General features: G+C 43.1%; 1 protein-coding gene across 16 annotated transcripts in view; it reads right to left on the bottom strand.

The window, feature by feature from the left end:
* Positions 1–11,390, bottom strand: part of LARP4 (La ribonucleoprotein 4) — an 81,510-nt gene extending 70,120 nt beyond the window's left edge. For 10 of the 16 annotated variants that reach the window (XM_012441393.2, XM_021665947.2, XM_012441398.3 and 7 more), the window contains exon 1: positions 8,203–8,346. Coding sequence is in view for 8 of the 16 variants with exons in the window: in XM_012441387.2 (XP_012296810.2) it covers positions 8,203–8,220 (18 nt within the window). In the remaining 8 variants the exon portion in view is untranslated. Of the gene's footprint in view, positions 1–7,066; positions 7,088–7,756; positions 7,846–8,202; positions 8,347–11,076 lie in introns of those variants that run through there. The other 6 variants (XM_012441389.3, XM_012441395.2, XM_012441396.2 and 3 more) reach the window with 6 other exon arrangements.
* Positions 11,391–22,786: the final 11,396 nt, after the last annotated feature.

Here is a 22,786-nt window from a genome sequence, read left to right as displayed (position 1 = left end):
AAAAACCGCTCAGCTATTCACTCATTCATAATTTTTCTGGGTAATCATTTCACAATTTATGTACCTTTTTCTTCTGAATCATTTTTTTTGTTTAGACAAGAGTTTCGCTCTTGTTGACCAGGCTGGAGTGCAATGGCGCGATCTAGGCTCACTGCAACCTTTGCCTCCTGGGTTCCAGTGATTCTCCCAAGTAGCTGAGATTACAGGTGTGTGCCATCACACCCGGCTAATTTTTTGTTTTTTTTAGTAGACAGGGTTTCTCCATCTTGGTCAGGCTGGTCTCAAACTCCCGACATCAGGCGATCCGTCTGCCTCTGCCTCCCAAAGTGTTGGGATTACAGATGTGAGCCACTGTGCCCAGCCTCTACATCATTCTGTTTTAAAAATTCACTTTCAGTCAGTGATATCTAATAAATATAAATGATTTTTTAGACTGAGGAAAAACTGAGTACTCTAGTTGGAGTGAAAGGCACAACACTACCTAATAATGACTATAAAATTAATGGAAGGCTTCATGCGGTAGCTCACAACCATAATCCCAGAACTTTGGGAGGCTGAGGGCAGATCACCTGGAGTCAGGAGCTCAAGACCACCCTAGCCAATATGGTGAAACACCATCTCTATTAAAAACACAAAAATTAGCCGGGCATGGTGGCACAGGCCTGTAATCCCAGCTACTAGAAAGGCTGAGGTGAAAGAAGAGCTTGAACTCAGGAGGCACAGATTGCAGTAAGCTGAGATCATGCAACTGTACTCCAGCCTGGGCAACAGAGCAGACTCCTTCTCAAAACAAAACAAAACACAGGCCGGGCGTGGTGGCTCAAGCCTGTAATCCCAGCACTTTGGGAGGCTGAGACGGGTGGATCACGAGGTCAAGAGATCGAGACCATCCTGGTCAACATGGTGAAACCCCGTCTCTACTAAAAATACAAAAAAAAAAATTAGCTGGGCATGGTGGCACGTGCCTGTAATCCCAGCTACTCAGGAGACTGAGGCAGGAGAATTGCCTGAACCCAGGAGGCGGAGGTTGCGGTCAGCCGAGATTGCGCCATTGCACTCCAGCCTGGGTAACAAGAGCGAAACTCCGTCTCAAAAAAACAAAACAAAACAAAACAAAACCACCATAAAAAAACTGTTAGATGATGCTTTTTATGTTATATGTATTTCACAATTAAAAATAGTTTTTAAAGGTCGGGTGCAAGGTCAGGAGTACGAGACCAGCCGCACCAACACAGTGAAACCCTGTCTCTATTAAAAATACAAAAATTAGCTAGGCGTGGTAGTGTGCACCTATAATCCCAACTACTCAGGAGGCTGAGGCAGAATTGCTAGAACCCGGGAGGCAGAGGTTGCAGTGAGCCCAGATCCGGCCACGGCACTCCAGGCTGGGTGATGTGCAAGACTTCGTCTCAAAAAAAAAAAAAAATTTTTTTTTTAATTGGCGGCATAAGCCTGTCGTCCTAGCTACTTAAGAGGCTGAGGCATGATTGCTTGAGCCCAGGAATTTGAGGCTGTGGTGTGTCATGATTGTACCTGTGCATAGTCACTGTACTCCAGCCTGGACAACACAGCGAGATCCTGTCTCTAAAAAAATAACAATTAAAAAAAAATTTTTTTTGAGACAGGGTCTCGCTCTGTCACCCAGGCTGGGGCATGAACATGACTCACTGCAGCCTCGATCTCCTGGCTCAAGCAATCCTCCCACCTCAACTGTCAGTGTAGCTGGGACCACAGCACATGCCACCAGGCCTGGCTAATTTTTTAAATTTTTTTGTAGAGGTTGCAGGGAGTTGGGGGGCGGGTCTCACGTTGTTGCCCAGGCTGGTCTTGAACTACTAGGCCCAAGCTATCCTCCCACAGTGTTGAGATTACAGGTATGAGCCACATTATCCAACTTAAAACATGTTTTAATTATTTAAGAGTTATTAAAGCATCCTAGGGTGTATGAAAATTACTGCTACCTAAGTAAGTAGCTGTAAGTACAGTTGGCCCTTCATATCCATGGGTTCCATATCTACAGGTTCTATATCAGTGGAGCAATCAATCACAGATTAAAAATATTAAAAGGTCAGGTGAAGCGGCGGCTCACGTCTGTAATCCCAGCACTTTGGAAGGCTGAGGCGGGCGGAGCACCTGAGGTCAGGAGTTCAAGACCAGCCTGGTCAACATGAGAGTAGCCTGGTCTACTCTTTAGTAGAGAGATGGGGTTTCATACCTACTATTAGTTCAAGACCAGCCTGGTCAACATAAGAGTAGCCTGGTCTACTCTTTAGTAGAGAGATGGGGTTTCACACCTACTATTAGCAAAATGTGGTGGCAGGCACGTGGAATCCCAGCTACTCAGAAGGCTGAGGCAGGAGCATTGCTTGAACCTGGGAGGTGGGGGTTGCAGTGAGCTGAGATTGCGCCATTGCACTCTAGCCTGGCGGAAAGAGTGAGACAGAGTCTCGGGAAATGGGAAAAAAAAAAAGGCCAGTCAAGGTGGCTCATGCCTGTAATCCCAGCACTTTGGGAGGCTGCGGCGAGTGGATCACCTGAGGTCAGGAGTTTCAGACCAGCCTGACCAATACAGAGAAACCAGGTTTCTATTTAAAAAAAAAAAGAAAGAAAGAAAAAGAAACCCTATCGCTAAAAAAAATAAAAAATAGGCCGGGTGGGGTGGCTCACGCCTGTAATCGCAGCACTTTGGGAGGCTGAAGCGGGCAGATCACAAGTTCAGAAGTTTGATACCAGCCTTACCAGCATGGTGAAACCCCATCTCTGCTAAAAATACAAAAAATTTAGCCAGCTGTGGTAGAGTGCACCTGTAGTCCCAGCTACTCGGGAGGCTGAGGCAGGAGAATCTCTTGAACCCAGGAGGCAGAGGTTGCAGTGAGCCAAGATCTCGCCACTGCACTCCAGCCTGGGTGACAGAGTGAGACTCCGTCTCAAAAATAAATAAATAATAGAAAATAAAATAAAATTCAGGAAAAAAGAATCATTGCATCTGTACTGACCATGCAGATACTTTTCTTATCACTCTGAAAATAATACAGTATAGCAACTATTTATATAGCATTTACATTGTATTAGGTTTTATAAATAATCTAGAGATGATTTAAGATATACAGGAAGATGTGCATAGGTTATATGCAAATACTAAGCCTTTTTATATAAGACTTGAGCTGGCAGGGCGTGGTAGCTCAGGTCTATAATCCAAGCACTTTGAAGGCCAAGGCAGGAGGATCACCTGAGGTTGGGATTTCAAGACCAGCCTGACCAACATGGTGAAACCCCGTCTTTTTTTTAAAAAAAAAAAAAAAAAGAAAGAAAGAAAGACAAGCAATCACGGTTTCTGGTATCTACAGAGGGTCCTGGAACCAAACCCTCAACAGATACTGCGGGACAACTGTCTTCATTTTCAGGGAAAAACTCAAAGACAGAAACTCAATTTTAATAGTCACTCCACACCCACCCTTCCTGGCATCTAGTTTTAATTTTTTTAATTTAAAAAAATTTTCAGCCTGAGCAAAAGAGTAAAACCCTGTCGCTACAAAAAAAGGAAAAAAAAGAAAAAAATTAGGCAGGGCATGGTGGCTCACGCCCATAATCCCAGCACTTTGGGAGGCCAAGGCAGGTGGATCACCTGAGGTCAGGAGTTCGAGACCAGCCCGGCCAACATGGTGAAACCCTGTCTCTAAAAAAAAAAAAAAAAAAAAAAAAGATTAAAAAAAATAGCCAGGCATGGTGGTGAGTGCCTACAGTCCCAGCTCCTTTGAAGCTGAGGCAGGAGGATCACTTGAGCTGGGAGGTGGAGGCTGCAGCAAGCAAGACTCTGTCTCAAAATAAAAATAAAAATTTTGAATAAGAGAGAGAAATGAAAAAATAAAAAAATTACAATCTGCCTCCTCAGGGTTGAAAAGTTTTAAGTAACTTGACAGCATTCAGATGAAGGTAGTACATTGCATTTTCAAACTTACAAAAAACATGTCATAAAAGAATTTCAGGCAGGTCATGATTGATGACTTGTGAATCATCCAAATTTCTATCTCTTCCCAGAGAGGGACACTGTTTGTTTCTCCTTCAGAACAGAGGTGATTAAAAAAAAAAAAAAATAGTCAGCTAGGTACGGTGGCTCACGCCTGTAATCCCAGCGCTTTGGGAGGCTGAGGCAGGTGGAACACTTGACGTCTAGAGTTCAAGACCAGCCTGGCCAACATGGCGAAACCCGCGTCTACTAAAATTACCAAAAAAAAAAAAAAAAAAGGAGGCCAGGCGCGGTGGCTTACGCCTGTAATCCCAGCACTTTGGGAGGCCAAGGCAGGTGGATCACGAGGTCAAGAGATCGAGACTATCCTGGTAAACATGGTGAAACCCCGTCTCTACTAAAAATACAAAAAATTAGCTGGGCATGGTGGCGCGTGCCTGTAATCCCAGCTATTCAGGAGGCTGAGGCAGGAGAATTGCCTGAACCCAGGAGGCGGAGGTTGCGGTCAGCCGAGATTGCGCCATTGCACTCCAGCCTGGGTAACAAGAGCGAAACTCCGTCTCAAAAAAATAAAAAAAAACTAGCCAGGCATGGTGGCACATGCCTGAAGTCCAGCTACTCAGGAGGCTGAGGCAGGAGAATTGGTTGAACCTGGGAGGCAGAGGTTGCAGTGAGCTGAGCCACTCTCTAGCCTGGGTGACAAAGCGAGACTCTGTCTGGGGGGAGAGAGGGGGAGAACCAACAACCTACTGAAATCAATATAGTGGGTCTTGCTTTGTCACCCATTCCTGGAATACAGTGGCACAATCACTGCTCATTGCAGCCTTGACCTTCCATACTCAAAGTGGCACTCCTGCCTCAGCCTTCCTGGCAGCTGGGACTACAGGCGCATGGCACCACACTGGACCCTTGGGTTTTAAAAGTTGCATCTAAGTATTATTTACATAGGATTCCTTGTCTGCAATATATTCTACTCCAATACAACTAGGTGGCTGATGAGTTCTAAACAAGCTTCCACATTCACTTACTGTATAAACTTAAGCAAGTTTAAATTATCTATGGCTTAGTTTGTTTGTTTTTGAGACAGTCTCACTCTGGTTGTCCAGGCTGCAGCGTAGAGGCACAATCTCAGCTCACTGCAACCTCTGCCTCCCAGGTTCAAGTGATTCTCCTACCTCAGCCTCCCAAACAGCTGGGTTTATAGGCATGTGCCACCACATCTGGCTAATTTTTGTATTTTTAGTAAAGATAGAGTTTCGCCATATTGGCCAGGCTGGTCTCAAACTCCTGACCTCAGGTGATCCACTGCCAGCCTTGGCTTCCCAAAGTGCTGGGATTACAGGCATGAGCCATCACACCTGGCTGCCTTAGTTTATCACTAAAATGGGGATACTAACACCTTATAGAGACATTGAGACTTAAATGGATGTACAGATACCTAGATATGCAAAAACATCTAAAGTTCCTGACACAAAGTACCATATAAGCATATACTACTATTATTGTTATATTGTTATTATCTATTCTACTGATTCTGGTAGGATAGTTAAGCTGGAATCTCTCCAGAAAAATGCACATAAGTAAAAGGTATTGAACACAACTGCAGAGGACCCACGGATCTCAGATTAACCCTGGCAAAGATGATCCATAAGCAACTTGGTTTAGTAAAACCGCTCTTAACCTCTTTTGTGACACAGAATTCTTTAGTAGCCCAATTAATCTATGGATCTCTTCTCAGAGTTTTTTTAAATTTCTAAAATATATAGAATCACTAAGTAACCAAATTATATTGAAACACAGTTGCCAAAATATTTTTAAATGTCTAATATAGCAATATAGTAAATAATATTTTTATATACAGCAAGTAATGAGCATGAATATTTCAAGATATCTGCAAAAACTATAATATATGAAAAAAAGTGATTTATCCTGGTGACAATGTCACAGACACTGTTGCTGCCGTTGACATTTAAAGAATTTTCACTTTGTTTCCATTTAGGTTTCAGTTAGAAACTAGTGAAAATAGGCAAATATTTTCCTCAACCAAGCTCAGGTACTTACTTCCTCAATTCTATCCAAAAACCTAGATTAAGAACCTTTGACTTACAGGAAAATGCAAAAATAATTTTGGAGCCAGAAATTTATGTACTAGAAGCCAGACTTCAGACTTTAGTCCCTACATTATTTACACTCGAATGACCTTAGACATCTAACTTCTGAGCTTTGGTTCTCTCACTGAGAACAATTCCTCTATCATGAGGTTATAGAGATCAAATATTAGTTAACACAACGCCAAATGACCAATATGTTGTTTTTGACTGATTTTAGTACCACATATTCAGCCCCAAATATTTAAAGACAGTTAATTTTCAATAAAACTCATATAAGAACGACATAATGATTCACAACGAAAATGATTAATAAAGATACAACTTTAAACAATAGTTTGGCAAGACATATGGTATAGTTTGTCTAAACTGGGGAGTTGAACAGGCCTGAATTGCTAACAGCCTGTCCATGATTTGACGTCAGCATGGCCTGGATCTAAATCCCAGTTACACTACTTTACTTTTACTAAGTAAAGTTACTTTAACCTCTGGGCCTTAGTTTTGTCATCTGTAAAACATTGTAAGTATTGTTTTAGAGACAGGACAGGACCTAGCATAAACAATAAATGGAGCTGTTATTAAAACCTACATTTTAATAAAGCCAAAGGAATCAATTTGGAAGTCAAAAGTTTGTCGTGGAATTTGTCTATATAAACTTCACAATCTTTCCTCTGCCCAGCAAAACACATACACAAATACCTGTAGTATCTGCATAGCATAACAGTCCTAAAACAAACTGGCTGGCATGGCTAAAAATCTTATCTGATTTCTTATTCTGCCTAAGGAAAACAACAATGAGGATAAAAAAACAATAAACGGAATGAGTTCAGTAATTTTAAATCTTTTCATGATTTCTCTGGAATGTTCCAATGAATGTTATAAATGTTAGATATACTCTAAGGTAGTAGTCTTTTTAAAAACTAATTTAAATATCTCAAACTTATCGGCGACACAAAGTTAAAGAAAAAAAAACGTCAAATCATTTACTTACTTTACGTTGAAATATTACGAAGTAAGATTTTCCCACAACCCGGGGGGAAAAAAAAAAAAATTCTGCCATAAGCTGGCCCCGGCTCCTAGATCCATTATACAACCTGTAAATTTCTTCCCTCATTGAAAAGATTTTTATGGGCATAGTTAACAAATGCCAAGTTGCGAAGTTGCAGCTTTGCTGGTTTGACGTTTTCACAATGTAAGAATATGATCTGGAATCTACTCAAACATTAGCCAGGCAGTCAGCTGACGCTCACTGCACACAAGAGGACAGAATTAAGGAAAATTAAATTTCGTATTTCTGTAAGGCAGGTATCCAACTTGAAAATTAAAATAGGCCAACAGCAGACGTTCTAGTTAAAGTAATAAAAGTATCTCGTTGTTCAAACAACATTACAAAAACGGCTTTTCCCGGAAGAAGTTTCTCTCATTCTTGCAATTTTCCCTGTAAAGGGCTTTTAATCGGCTCGCAGAACCAACCCCTCATCACGCAGCTGCTGCTTGAGTAACTTTTACAAAAGGTCAAAGCGGTGCCTTTCAAGGCTTCTAAACCCTATTGGCTTTTCCTCGATTCAAAGTAACTCGCTTTCACCCAGAGAACGTTCCGGAGACCTAGGGACCTGGCCCGGACAGAATTTGGTGGAGGTGGCTCAAAGGAAGTTTTCAATTTTATTTTCAAAACACTTACCGCATTTCACCTTCCTCCCTCCGCGTCCCCACATGTTGCTCGCCTCCCTCCCAGAGGGCCCCGCGAGGCCGCACTCGGCCCCCGGAACGTGCCCACCTGATTACCCTCTCCTCCCTCAGACTCCGCCCCCAACCCCCCATGCTCCCTCCTTTAGGCGATCCGTATGGGACACTTTCCCCTTCCTCTGATCCTCACGCCACACTAGACCAGTCCTCCGTTCTTCTCCTTCAATTCTCCTCCACGACGGGCCTCACCTCCCACAGCTTCCTAGAGTGTGGTGAGCGCGCACAGGGGAGCTGCAGGCCTGCTCGGCCCAGGTGCTGTGTCAGCCTGTCTGCCGGTTCCGCGGCGTGTACGGCCCGGAAAGTCACATGGCGGTGGGACCAGCCGGCGCCTCCACACTCCTACTCTCCTAAGAGCAGGACGAGACTAGCAAACCCACTCACCTCCACGAAAAGCAACATGTCGTCCTCCGCTCGGCCCAATCGTTCCCGCCGCCGCAACTCCAACTGGCTCACAGGCCTGCGCCCCAATTGCTAGGATAAGGACACACACTCGCCTTGCCCCTCCACCCGGCAGTGGACCCGGCTCCTCCCCCGCCGTCAGCCGCTGCGGCCTGACCCGCCCAGTTCCACCTCCCTTAAAACAACAACTGCTTCCGGGTCTAGGGAAAAATTGTTTCCGGGAGAACAGATCTCTCGGCGCGCTCAACTTTTGCCCTATCTTTTCCAGCAGCAGTGTAGGAAGTACTATCATCTGTCCGGGGTCGGGGACGATTAGAAGGAGACATCATTCTGTGGCACGGGGATGTGTAAAAATCTTAATGATACATTTTATCACTTGCCAGATAGCTACACAACACTCATAATTCCGCAGTTTTCATAGTTCAAGATTTGATTTTAAAATACGACCTTGTCAAAGTGCACTGAACAAACGTCCAACCCTGCCGAAAACGTGGTGGCTCACAGAAAAAAAGTAGACCAAAAAAAAAAAAAAACTGTGAGAGTAGTAAATATATTAATAGCCTCTACTGTACTGCTGTATATTAAATGCTTACATTGCGTTTGGCACTATACTAAGCGTTTTATGTTAATTAATCTTAAAACAATCTTATGCAATAAATACTACCATTATCATTCCCATTTCACAGTTGAAGGAGCCCTCTAGGAGGTTGGATTTCCCTTAAGCACACCTTTTTTTTTTTAACTTTTTTTTTTTTTTAAGACGGGTTTCACCATGTTGCCCAGGATGGTCTCGATCTTCTGACCTCGTTATCCGTCCACCTAGCCCTCCCAAAGTGCTGAGATTATAGGCGTGAGCCACCCCGCCTGGCCCCCTTAAGCACACTTTTAAAGAACTTTGCCCCGGGCTCACTTGAATTAGTTACCCATATCTCTGCTTGATATACTCGTAATAGACACAGCGCTGTGGCTGGTGCCGTAATCCCAGTACTTTGGAAGACCAAGGAGGGTGGATCACGAGGTCAGGAGTTCAAAACCAGCCTGGCCAAGATGACGAAACCCCTGTCTCTACTGAAAATACAAAAATTAGCTGGGCGTGGTGGCGTGTGCCTGTAATTCCAGCTCTTCGGGAGGCTAAGGCAGAGAATTGCTTGAACCCAGTAGGCGGAGGTTGCAGTGAGCAGAGATCGAGCCACTGCACTCCAGCCTGGGTGACAGAGCAAGACTCTGTCTCCAAAAAAAAAAAAAAAAAAAAATATATATATATATATATATATGCTACTAGTAATAACACTTAGTCTGAATAGTCTCTTCATTAATGTTCTGCCATTAATTCAAATGAAATACAATAAAAACAAAATTAATTTTTAAAATTAGCTTTATAATTTTTTTAATTCGACGGGGTTTCACCATGTTGGTCAGGCTGGTCTTGAACTCCCGATCACAGGTGATCCGCCCGCCTTGGCCTCCAAAGTGCTTGGATTACAGGCGTGAGCTATAATTTTTTATGAGATGGTCCAAATTCCTTATTATCTTTAGCAATATAGAGTAGCATCTATCCCTCCCTTAATACTCCCACTTCTACATACTAGTTCAAACACTCATCTTTTGAAATAATCATGTCTTGGCAGGGAGGGGTGGCTCACGCCTATAATCTCAGCACTTTGGTAGGCTAAGGCAAGCCAATCACTTGAGGTCAGGAGTTCAAGATCAGCCTGGCCAACATGGTAAAACCCCTTCTCTACTAAAAATACAAAATTAGCCGGATGTGGTGGTGCACACCTGTAATCTCCGCTACTTGGGAGGCTGAGGCAGGAGAATCGCTTGACCCAGGAGGCAGAGATTGCAGTGAACCAACATCATGCCACTGCATTCCAGCCCAGGCAATAGAGACTCTGTCTCAAAAAAAAAAAAAAAATTAATAATAATAAATAAAAATTGGCCAGGAGTTGTGGCTCATGCTTGTAATCCTAGCACTTTGGGAGAGCAAGGCGGGTGGATTGCCTGAGCTCAGGAGTTTGAGACCAGCCTGAGCAACATGGTGAAACGCTGTCTCTACTAAAATACAAAAAAATTATCTGGGCATGGCAGAGTGCACCTTTGTCCCAGCTACACAGGAAGCTGAGGCAGGAGATTCGCTTGAACCTGGGAGCCAGAGGTTGCAGTGAGCCGAGATCCTGCCACTACACTCCAGTCTGAGCGACAGAGAAAGACTCTGTCTCTAAAAAATAAATAAATAGGCTGCTCTCGGTGGCTCATGCCTGTAATCCTAGCACTTTGGGAGGCTGAAGCGGGCGGATCACCTGAGGTCAAGAGTTCGAGACCAGCCTGACCATAATGGAGAAATCCAGTCTCTACTAAAAAAACAAAATTAGCTGGGTATGGTGGTGCATGACTACAATCCCAGCTACTTGGGAGGCTGAGGCAGAAGAATCACTTGAACCTGGGAGGCAGAGTTTGCAGTGAGCTGAGATTGCGCCATTGCACCTTAATCTGGGTAGCAGGAGCGAAACTCTTGTCTCAAAAATAAATAAATAAGAATAAATAAATAATCATGTCTTGATTTTTCCAATAGATTTTTCTATTCTATTATTTAAAAAATCTTCCTAAAGTGAAGGTTCCATTTTCACAAAACAGCTGTTACTTGATTTCAAGACTTGCCATTCTGATCTCATGTAATCTTCCTTGCTTTGCCGCAAACGGAATCTCCTCAGATACTAAATTCATTCCACCACCAAACTGCTGAAATCTATCTCAGATCCACCTAATCTGGTCCTCAGTAAACTCCGGTTAGGTTATTTCAGTGATTAAACCAATCTCCTTACTTTCTGCCCAAGATACAAACTCATTAGCACTCACCTCCAAAGCCATGGCTCAAGGTATCTTCCCTATCTGTATTGCCTCCATTTGTCAATCAACCTTCTCTCTCCGTAAGGTTTTTCACAGACTCTGCTTCCTACAGATTTCTTCGTGTCCCTTGTTAGCACTTGATTGTTATATTCTATCTTAAATTTTTTTCTTTTTCTGTTTTTTGTTTTTGTTTTTGTTTATATTCTTCAGTTCAGGATAATGGCAGCTGCATAGTGTTTCAACAAATGTTTCTCAGATTGAAAGGAAAGTGGGACTTAAAAACTGACTTTAAGATGCCTTCATGTCCACTTGCTGATTGATGAATTCCATGCTGCATAAAAGATGCAAGTGAGAGAGAGAGAGAAATAACACACAGTTAGTGTAGTTGACAAGCATTTAGGCTGCTTTGTGAATGCCTACTGGGGTAAGCAATGCATGACAAATAAAATTATTTATTTACTTATTTATTTATTTTTGAGATGGAGTTCCTCTTGTCACTCAGGCTGGAGTGCAGTGGCATGATCTCAGATCACTGCACCCTCCACCTCCCAGGTTCAAGCGATTCTCCTGCCTCAGCCTCCTAAGTAGCTGGGACCACAAGTGCCCACCACCATGCCCAGCTAGTTTTTCGTATTTTTAGTAGAGACAGGGTTTCACCATGTTGGCCAGGCTGGTATTGAACTCCTGACCTCAAGTAATCCACCTGCCTCTGCCTCCCAAAGTGCTGGGATTACAGGCATGAGCCACCCCATTCAGCCATAAAATTTATTTAAGGATGTCACGATCTAACATTATAGCTGGGCATGGTGGCTCACGCCTGTAATCCCAGCACTTTGGGAGGCCGAGGAAGGTGGATCACTTGAGGTTAGGAGTTTGAGACCAGCCTGGCCAACATAGTGAAACCCTGTCTCTACTAAAACTACAAAATAATTAGCCAGGCGTGGTGGCAGACGCCTGTAATCCCAACTACTTGGGAGGCTGAGACAGGAGAACTGCTTGAACCTGGAAGGCGGAGGTTTCAGTGAGCTGAGATCCTGCCACTGCACTCCAACCTGGGCAACAGAGCGAGACACCATCTAAAAAAGAAAAAGGAAAAAGAAAAAAAAAGACTGCTACTTAATGATCCCTAGCCTCCCTTTCTCTGTAGGACTGAAACACATAAATTGTTTAATTTTACAAGTTTACAACAAGGACTTAACATAGGACTAATAAGTTTACAAGGACTCAACATAGGAAGTTCTTGCAGAGACATAAAGAAATTGCAGGCCAGGCGCAGTGGCTAACGCCTGTAATCCTAGCACTTTGGGAGGCCGAGGTGGGTGTATCACCTGAGGTCAGGAGTTCAAGACCAGCCTGGCCATCATGGTGAAACCCCATCTTTAAATAAATAAATAATAAAAATGAAAAAAAAAAAAAGAAATTGCATCCATAATCTATATAGAATGTAAAAGCTATAAAATTATACTATATAGCTTATTATTAATAATACATACACCTGGCCATGTGCGTGGCTCACACCTGTAATCCCAGCACTTTGGGAGACTGAGATGGGTGGATCACCTGAGGTCAAGAGTTCAAGACCAGCCTGGCCAACATGGTAAAACACTGTCTCTACTAAAAATACAAAAATTAGGCTGGGCAAGGTGGCTCACACCTGTAATCCCAGCACTTTGGGAGACTAAGGCAGGAGGATCATAAGGTCAGGAGTTTGAGACCAGCCTGATCAACATGGTGAAACCCTGTCTCTACTAAAAATACAAAAATTATCCTGGTGTGGTGGTGTGCTCCTGTAATCCCAGCTACTCAGGAGGCTGAGGTAGAATTGCTTGTACCCAGGAGGCAGAGGTTGCAGTGAGCTGAGATGGTACCACTGCACTCCAGCCTGGATGACAGAGCAAGACACCATCTCAAAAAAAAAAAAATTATTTGGGAGACTGAGGCAGGTGGATCACAAGGTCAGGAGATGGAGACCATCCTGGCTAACACGGTGAAACCCTGCCTCTACTAAAGATACAAAAAATTAGCTGGGCGTGGTGGTGCATGCCTGTATTCCCAGGTACTTGGGAGGCTGAGGCAGAAGAATCGCTTGAACCCAGGAGGCGGAGGTTGCAGTGAGCTGAGATCGTGCCACTGCATTCCAGCCTGGGTGACAGAGTGAGAATCTGTCTTGAAAAAAAAAAAGAAGAAAAGAAAAGAAAAAGAGTAAGCAGTACAGAGTATGATCTACATCCAAATGATATCATCCAAGTTACCATATGTCTAGGAAAAGTTAAGGGGCACCTAAGGAAGCAGTTGTAAACCCTTATTCCATTACAAGTTTTTTTTTTGTTTGTTTTTCTTTTTCTTTTTTCTTTTTTTTTTTTTTTGAGACGGAGTTTCGCTCTTGTTACCCAGGCTGGAGTGCAATGGCGCAATCTCGGCTCACCGCAACCTCCGCCTCCTGGGTTCAGGCAATTCTCCTGCCTCAGCCTCCTGAGTAGCTGGGATTACAGGCACGCGCCACCATGCCCAGCTAATTTTTCGTATTTTTAGTAGAGACGGGGTTTCACCGTGTTGACCAGGATGGTCTCCATCTCTTGACCTCGTGATCCACCCGCCTCGGCCTCCCAAAGTGCTGGGATTACAGGCGTGAGCCACCGCGCCCGGCCACAGGTTTAAAAATACTTAAGTAGCTGGGTGTGGTGGCTCACGCCTGTAATCCCAGCACTTTGGAAGGCCGAGATGGGTAGATCACCTGAGCTCAGGAGTTTGAGACCAGCCTTACTGACATGGTGAGACCCCATCTTTACGAATAATACAAAAATTAGCCGGGCGTGGTAGTACACGTCTATAACCCAGTTACTCGGGAGGCTGAGGCGGGGGAATTGCTTGAACCCAAGAGTGGGAGGTTGCAGTGAACTGAGATCAGGCCATTGCACTCCAGCCTGGGCGACAAGAGTGAAACTCCATCTCAAAAAAAAAAGAAAAAAGCCTGAGCAAAAGCCCAGGAAGAGAGAAGAACCAGGAATTGCATTTGACACACCAAGATTTTAAGCTCATTTAAGCAGGGCTTTATCTTCTGTTTATTTAAGGGTTCTCGTTATTTCCTACCCTCCTTCCCCCCTTCACCCTTCTACCATGGCAGCATATAGAATGCCCAGTTCTCTGCACATAGTAAGCACTCTTTACATGTTTGATCAATGATAATGTCACAATGGATCTATTGTGACATCAACAGGACTGGAATACCATGGTAGCCATCAATTAGTAGCTGAGTATGCCACAACTTCTGGGAGCAGAAAAGACCTCTCTTAGATTCCTACTGAATATCTTTATTCCCATTTTCCTAGATTCTGTGAAAAAGAAGAAATAAAAGGAAATCACCCACATTTTCAAAATGTTTATCAAAATGCAAAATGAAATAGACCATGACCATGAATCAGAAAAATACATCAAGGATTCCACCATCATGAGAAGAGATCCCCAAAATGTTCTTGGTCCTTTGGTGCTCCCTAAACTTGAGATCCCATTCTCAGTAAAGGATATCATCTCCAGGATTGAGCGAGTACAGCTCCATCGAGCCAGAGAGTTAAGTAGTGAATTCAAAATTTAGAGGCTGCAATTTTCTTTTTAAACTTTCTGTGACCAAGTACATTTTTGTTTGTTTTAGAAATCATTTTCACAATATTTGACTGTATTTAAGGTAGCTTTGACTTCAAATGACAATTTCACCTGACACTGACTGTGGATATAACAAGCTCCAATTTGACATTAATCTCTTTATATCAGGATTAATAAAGCCATTTGAGAAATAAATCAAGGCCATGCCTGGTGGCTCACACCTGTAATCCCAGCACTTTGGGAGACCGAGATGGGTGGATCACCTGAGGTCAGGAGTTTGAGACCAGCCTGGCCAACCTGGTGAAACCCTGTCTCTACTAAAAATACAAAAATTAGCCAGTGGTGGGCACCTGTAATCCCAGTTAATCAGGAGACTGAGGCAGAAGAATCTCTTGAACTTCAGAGGCAGAGGTTGCTGTGAGCTGAGATCGTGCCAGTGCACTCCAGCCTGGGCAACAAGAGTGAGACTTGGAGAAAAAAAAAAGAAAGAGAGAGAGAGAGAAAGAGAGAAATCATGTGCTACCGAATGATTGGGATAGAAAAACAGTTTTAAATTTGTAGCTACTACCAATATCTAATTTCAGCCAATAGTTTTCATTTGTTCCCTATGGAGTTTTATCAAACAGCTATTAACCAGATGGAATTTAGATTGCTTTGAATTCTAGTTCCTTTCATTTTCCCTGTACACTTCAAGGGAGAAATTGTCTAAGAGAAATTGAAGGACATTAAGTAGAGTGTTTAAATAACATTGGCCCGGTGTGGTGGCTCATGTCTGTAATCCCCATACTTTGGGAGGCTGAGATGGGAGGATCTCTTGAGGCCAGGAGTTAGAGACCAGCCTGGTGAACATAGTGAGACCCCATCTCTATATTTTCAGAAAATGAAATAAATAAATAAATAAACAAATAAATAAATAATGTAAGAATCAAATAGACCCCAAACAATTATGGTTATACTGCATTTTATTCTCTCAAAGTACAAAATCAGGCTAGGCACAGTGACTCATGCCTGTAATCCCAATGCTTTGGGAGGCCAAGGCAGGAGGATCTCTTGAGTTCAGGAGTTCCAGACTAGTTTGGCCAACATAAGGAGATCTCCTGTCTACTAAAAATAAAAAAATTAGCCAGGCATGGGAGCTCAAGCCTGTAGTCCCAGCTACAGAGGATCCCTTGAACCCAGGAGACTGCAGTGAGCACTGAGCCTGCACTACTGCACCCCACCCACCATGGGTGACAGAGCAAGGTCTTAAAAAAAAATCAATCATGTTAGACAAAATTGATTAAGAGGGAGAGCTTTCTTATGTATAAGGAAAGCTAAACTGGTCACAATGGCTCACATCTGTAATCCTGGCAATTTGGGAGGCCAAGGAGAGAGGCTCACTTGACCCCAAGAGTTTGAGACCAGCCCAGGCAACAAAGAAAGACCCTGTCTCTACAAAATAGCTGGGGAGTGGTGATGCATGCTTTTAGTCCCAGCTACTCGGGAGGGTCCCTTGAGACTAGGAGTTCGAGGTTACAGTGAGCTATGGATTGTGCCACTGCATTCCAGCCTGGTGACAGAGGGAGACTCTGTCTAAAAAAAAAAAAAAGAGTGCTAGTCACACACAGTGGCTCACTCCTGTAATCCCAGCACTTTGGGAGGCCAACACAGGAAGATCACTTGAGCCCAGGAGTTCAAGACCAGTCCGGACAACATATTGAGACCCCAGTCTCTCTCTCTCCCTCTCCATATATATATACATATATATATAAATGTATACATATATATGTATACACACATATACATATATATGTATATATGTATAGTCTCATTATATATGTATATATACACACACATATACATGTATATACATATATATACTCATATATACTCATATATATAATGAGAATTTTATACATAAAAGTTTTTATATATGAATAATTATATATATAAAATATGTATATAAGGCTCCATCCAGCCTTATTCTTGTATTTTTCAGTACAGATGGGATTTCACCATTGGTCTCAAACTCCTGACCTCGTGATCTGCTCACCTTAGCCTCTCAAAGTGCTAGCATTACAGGTGTGAGCCACCGCCACCGGACCCACAGTGCTTGCTTTTAACAGCTTTATTGAGGCATAGTTAGCATACAATAAAATGTATGCAACCTCTGCCTCCCGGGCTCAAGCCATCCTCCCACCTCAGTCTTCCAAGTAGCTGAGACTACAGGCACGCACACCACCATGGCCGGCTAATTTTTGCATTTTTCGTAGAGATGGGGTTTCACCATGTTGCCCTGGCTGGTCTTGGACTCCTCAGCCTCCTAGAGTGTTAAGATCACAGGCTGGAGCCACCACACCTGTCCTAAAATGTACATTTTATTGTATTTTTTTTGTTTTATTTTATTTTATTTATTTGTTTTTTGAAATGGGAGTCTCGCTTTGTCACCAGGCTGGGGTGCAGTGACACAATCTCAGCTCACTGCAACCTCCGCCTTCTAGGTTCAAGCTCTTCTCCTGCCTCAGCCTCCCAAGTAGCTGGAACTCCAGGCACATGCCACCTCACCCAGCTAATTTTAAAAAAATTTTTAGTAGAGAAGGGACTTCACCATGTTGGCCAGGATGCTCTCAGTCTCCTGACCTCATGATGCGTCTGCATCAGCCTCCCAAAATGTTGGGATTACAGGCGTGAGCCACCGTGCTCGGCCTAAAATGTACATTTTTAAAGTATATAAGTATCAATATACATAAATACGTGTGAAACCTTCACCACTTCAACATAATGAATTTACCCACCTCCCCCTCCGAAAGTTTCTTCATGTAGCTTTATAATCCCTCCCACATGCTGTTCCGTACCCCCTACCTCAATCTCCACTAACCACCAATCTGCTTCTGTCACTGTATATTAGTTTGCGTATTTTAGATTTTATATAAGTGGAGCCAACAGCATCTACTTTCTTCTGTCTCACATCTTTCACTTAGCATGATTGTTTTGAGATTCATCCACACTTTTGCATATATAAATAGTTGATGCTTTTTTATCATTGAGTGTTTTTCTGTGACATGGTATGGACTGTTTCTGGTTTTGGGTTATTACAAATAAAGCTGCTATAAACATTCATGTATAAGTTATTATACAGACATATGCTTTCATTTCTCTGGAATAAATACCTAAGTTTGGAATGGCTAAGTCTAAAGGTAGTAAATGTTCAATTTAAAAAATAAACTACCAGGCTGGGTGCGGTGGCTCACACCTGTAACCCCAGCACTTTGGGAGGCTGAGGTGGCAGATCACCTGAGGTCGGGAGTTCAAGACCAGCCTGACCAACATGGAGAACCCTGTCTCTACTAAAACTACAATATTAGCCAGGCATGGTGGCCCATGCCTGTAATCCCAGCTACTTGGGAGGCTGAGGCATGAGAATTGCTTGAACCTGGGATGGAGAGGTTGCTATGAGCCATGATCGCAGCATTGTACTCTAGCCTGGGCAACAAGAGTGAAACTTGGTCTCAATAAAATAAAATAAAATACCAAACTGTTTTTGGAAGTGGGTATACTACTTACATTCCCACAAGCAGGATATGAGACTTTCAGTTACCCCGAATCTTTATCAACATTTGATGCACTCAATCGTTTAAATTTTAGCCATTCCAAAAGGTATGCAACAATCTCATTGTGGTTTTAATTTGCACTTTCATAATGACTAATGATTTTGAACATCTTTTCATGGGTTAATTTGCACTGATCTGCCAGGCAAAGTGGTTCACATCTGTAATCACAGCACCTTTGGAGGCTGAGGATGGCAAATCACTTGAGCCCAGGAGTTCAATACCAACCTAGGCAACATGACCAAACCTGTCACCGCAAAAAAAAAAAAAAAAAATTAATTAGCTGGGAATGGTGGCATGAGCCTGTAATCCTAGCTACTTGGGAGGGTGAGGTGGGAGGATGAGGTGAGGCTTGAGCCTTGGTGGTGGAGGCTATAGTGAGCCATGAGTCTGCCACTGCACTCCAGCCTGGGCAGCAGAGTGAGACCCTGTCTCAAAAAAAAAAAAAAAAAAAATCAATTAAGGCCAAGCTCCGTGGCTCATGCCTGTAATCTCAGCACTTTGGGAGGCTGAGGTGGGTGGATCACGAGGTCAGGAGTTCAAGACTAGCCTGGCCAATATGGTGAAAAATACAAAATACAAAAATTAGCTGGGCATGGTGGTGCTCACCTGTAGTCCCAGCTACTTGGGTGGCTGAGGCAGAAGAACTGCTTGAACTGGAAGGCAGAGGTTGCAGTGAGCCAAGATTGCACCACTGCACTCCAATCTAGGTGACAGAGCAAGACTCCATCTCAAAAAACAAAAACAAAAACAAATCAACTAGATAGCATAAGGGGAAAATAATTGCACTGATATGACATTGTGGTTCAGATAATTTGCCCATATGTTCTATTTTATTTATTTATTTCTGTACAGCTAGAAGCACTATTGGAGTAGATATTCATTTATTATTTTTACTTTTTTTTTTGAGACAGAGTCTTGCTATGTTGCTCAAGCTGGAGTGCAGTGGTGAGATCTTGTCTTACAGCAACCTCCATCTCCTGGGTTCAAGCAATTCTCCTGCCTCAGCCTCCTAGTAGCTGGAATTACAGGCATGCGCCACTACGCCCAGTTAATTTTGTATTTTTAGTAGAGATAGGGTTTCATCATATTGGCCAGGCTGGTCTTGAACTCCTGACCTCACTTGATCCATCTGCCTCAGCCTCCCAAAGTGCTAGGATTATAGGCATTAGACACTGCTCCTGGCCTGCCTATATGTTTGAAATTGAGTGTTACATTTTCTCATTATTCAGTTGTGAGTATTCTTCTATATGCTGAATACAACTTTATGAAATAAGTGATTTGCAAGAATATTCTTCCATTCTATAGCTTGTATTTTTCTTCTACTAATAATGTCTTTCAAAGAATAGAAGTTCTAAGTCCAATTTACTATTTTCTTTTGTGGATCGTGATTTTGGTGTGATGTATAAGCAAACTGTCTATCCTTAGGTCATAAACATTTTCTCCTGTGTATTATTTTTATTTTTTATTCATTTTTTTCTTTTTCTTTTCTCTTATGTGTTCTTATAGGAGTTTTAGACTTTTAGACTTTACATTTAGGTCTATGATCCTTTTTTTTTTTTTTTTTTTTAGACAAGCCTTGCTCTGTCACTCAAGATGGAGTGCAGTAGTGTGATTTTGGCTCACTGCAACCTTTAGCTCCTTCATTAAAGCGATTCTCCTGCCTCAGCCTCCTGAGTAGCTGGGATTACAGGCACCTGCCTCCAGGTCTAGCTAATTTTTTGTATCTGTAGTAGAGACAGAGTTTCACCATGTTGACCATGGCTGATCTCGAACTCCTGATCTCAGGTGATCCACCCACCTCAGCCTCCCAAAGTGCTGGGATTACAGGTGTGAGCCACCGTGCCTGGCCTACATTTATACTATTACCTTTTTTCCTGACCTTCCCCAAAGGGACCTATGACCTTGTACTAGAGTAACTGCACTTGGAAAAAGAAAATAATCAGACCTTTTAGGGGACTGCTGGACACTGGCTCTGAGCTGACATTAATTCCAGGAGACCAAAACATTATTCTGGTCTACCCATTAATCAAAAAAGCTTTAGCTCAGGCCCACCTCACAGTGAACCCAGCGTGTTTACTGTGGTTATTTCACAAGTTCCAAAATGTATAATTGGAATATACACACTCGGCAGCTGGAAGAATCCCCATACTGGCTCCCTGACCTGTGGAGTGAAGGATACTATGATGGGAAGGCCAAATAGGAGCCACTACTGCCTCTACCTAGGAAAATAGTAAAAACCAAATATCCCATTCATGGAGGAATTAACGCCATCATCAAGTACTTCAAAGATGCCGTGGTGGTGATTTCGAGCATATCCTCATTCAACTCGCCTCTTTGGCCTGTGAAGAATACAGGCGAATTTTGGAGAATGATAGTGGATTATTATAAGCTTAACTAGGTACTAACTCCAATCACAGCTTCTGTACCAGAAGTGGTTTCGTTGCTTGAACAAATTAACACATTGCCTGGTTTTCGGAATGCAGCTATGATCTGGCAAATGATTATTTCTTCAAACCTGTCAATAAGACCCACCTGAAGTAGTTTGCTTCTGGCTGGCAAGGCCAGCAAGATAGCTTCACTCTTCTATCTCAAAAGAGTATATCAGCTCTCCAGTTTGGTAGAATTTACCTGCAAAACCACCTGGCCCAAGAAAGTTTCTTTTTTTGAGATGGCGTTTCGCTCTTGTTGCCCAGGCTGGAGTGCAGTGGTGCCATCTTGGCTCAGTGCAACCTCTGCCTTCCCGGGTTCAAGCCATTCTCCTGCCTCAGCCTCCCAAGTAGCTGGGATTACAGGTATGCACCATCATTCTCGGCTAATTTTGTATTTTTAGCAGAGACAGGGTTTCACATGTTGGCCAGGCTGGTCTTGGACTCATGACTGTAGGTGATCCGCCCACCTTGGCCTCCCAAAGTGCTGGGATTATAGGTGTGAGCCACTACGTCCAGCTGGGAAGTTTCTTTTTATTATTGATTCATTCTCCTTACTAGCTAGAGTCTATTCAGATTTTCCATTTATTTGTGATTTGGTCTTAGTAGCTTTTGTGTTTCTAGGACTTTTTCCATCTCATCTAGCTTATCCAATTTGGTGGCATATAATTCAGAATACCCTCTTATACTCCTTTTTATTTCTGTAGAATTGGCAGTAATGCCCTCCCTTTCATTTCTGATGTTAGAGATTTGAGTCTTCTCTTTTTTTCTTAGTCAATCTAGGGAAAGTTTTGCTAATTTGATTTTTTTGGAAGAACCAATTTTTTGTTTTGCTGATTTGCTCTATTTATTTGCTCTATTTTACTTACTTATTTTTTTCTTGTTTTTTTTTTTGCTGCCACCCCACCCCCTACTTATTTTTTACTTATGTCCTTTTTTTTTTTGTTTTTTTTTTGAGAGAATGTCTTGCTCTGTTGCTCAGGCTAGAGTGTCATGGCACTATCATAGTTCAACCTCCCAGCTTGAGAGATCCGCCTGCCTCAGCCTCCTGAATAGCTGGGACTAAAGGTGCACACCATCACATTCGGATAATTCTTTTATTTTTTGTAGAGACAGGGTCTCACTTTGTTGCCCAGGCTGGTCTCGAACTCCTGGGCTCAAAACAATCCTCCCTCCTCAACCTCCCAAAGTGCTGGGATTATAGGCATGAGCCACTGCACCCAACCTGCTCTAATCTTTTTTTTTTTTTTTTTTTAAAGACAGAATCTCACTCTGTCCCCCACGCTGAGTGCAGTGGCATGATTTCAGCTCACTGCAACCTCTGCCTCCCTGGTTCAAGTGATTCTCCTGTCTCAGCCTTCCCGAGCAGCTGGGATTACAGGCAAGCACCACCATGCCTGCCTAATTTTGGTATTTTTAGTAGAGATAGGGTTTCACCATGATGGTTAGGCTGGTCTCGAACTCCTGAGCTCGTGATCTGCCCACCTTGGCTTCCCAAAATGCTGGGATTACAGGCGTGAGCCACTGTGCCCAGCCTATTCTTTTTTTTTTTTGAGAGGGAGTTTCACTCTCGTTGCTGAGGCTGGAGTGCAGTGGCGTGACCTCGGCTCACCAAAACCTCTGCCTCCCAGGTTCAAACGATTCTCCTGCCTCAGCCTCCTGAGTAGCTGGGATTACAGGCGTGTGTCACCACGCGTGGCTAATTTGGTATTTTTAGTAGAGACAGGGTTTATCTGTGTTGGTCAGGCTAGTCTTGAACTTCTGACCTCAGGTGATCCGCCCACCTTGGCCTCCCAAAGTGCTTGGATTACAGACATGAGCCACCACGCCTGGCTGGGTATAGTTTATCCTTTTTCAAGTTCCTCAAGTTGCAAAGTTAGGTTGTTGATTTAAGATTTTTCTTTCTTTTTTTTGAGTCAGAATCTCATTCTGTCACCCAGGGCTAGAATGCAATGGTGCAATCATAGCTCACTGCAGCCTCGATCTCTCGGCCTTAAGCAATCCTTCTGCCTCAGCATCCCAAGTAGTTGGAACTACAAACACGCATCACCACATCCAGCTTATTATTGTTATTATTACTGAGACAGAGTCTTACTCTGTCAC

Source organism: Aotus nancymaae, unplaced genomic scaffold (genome assembly GCF_030222135.1).
Source record: "Aotus nancymaae isolate 86718 unplaced genomic scaffold, 86718_ANA_hifiasm-v0.15.2.pri h1tg000016l, whole genome shotgun sequence".
NCBI classification, from domain to species: Eukaryota; Metazoa; Chordata; class Mammalia; order Primates; family Aotidae; genus Aotus; species Aotus nancymaae.
This window is presented reverse-complemented; position numbering and strand designations above follow the sequence as displayed.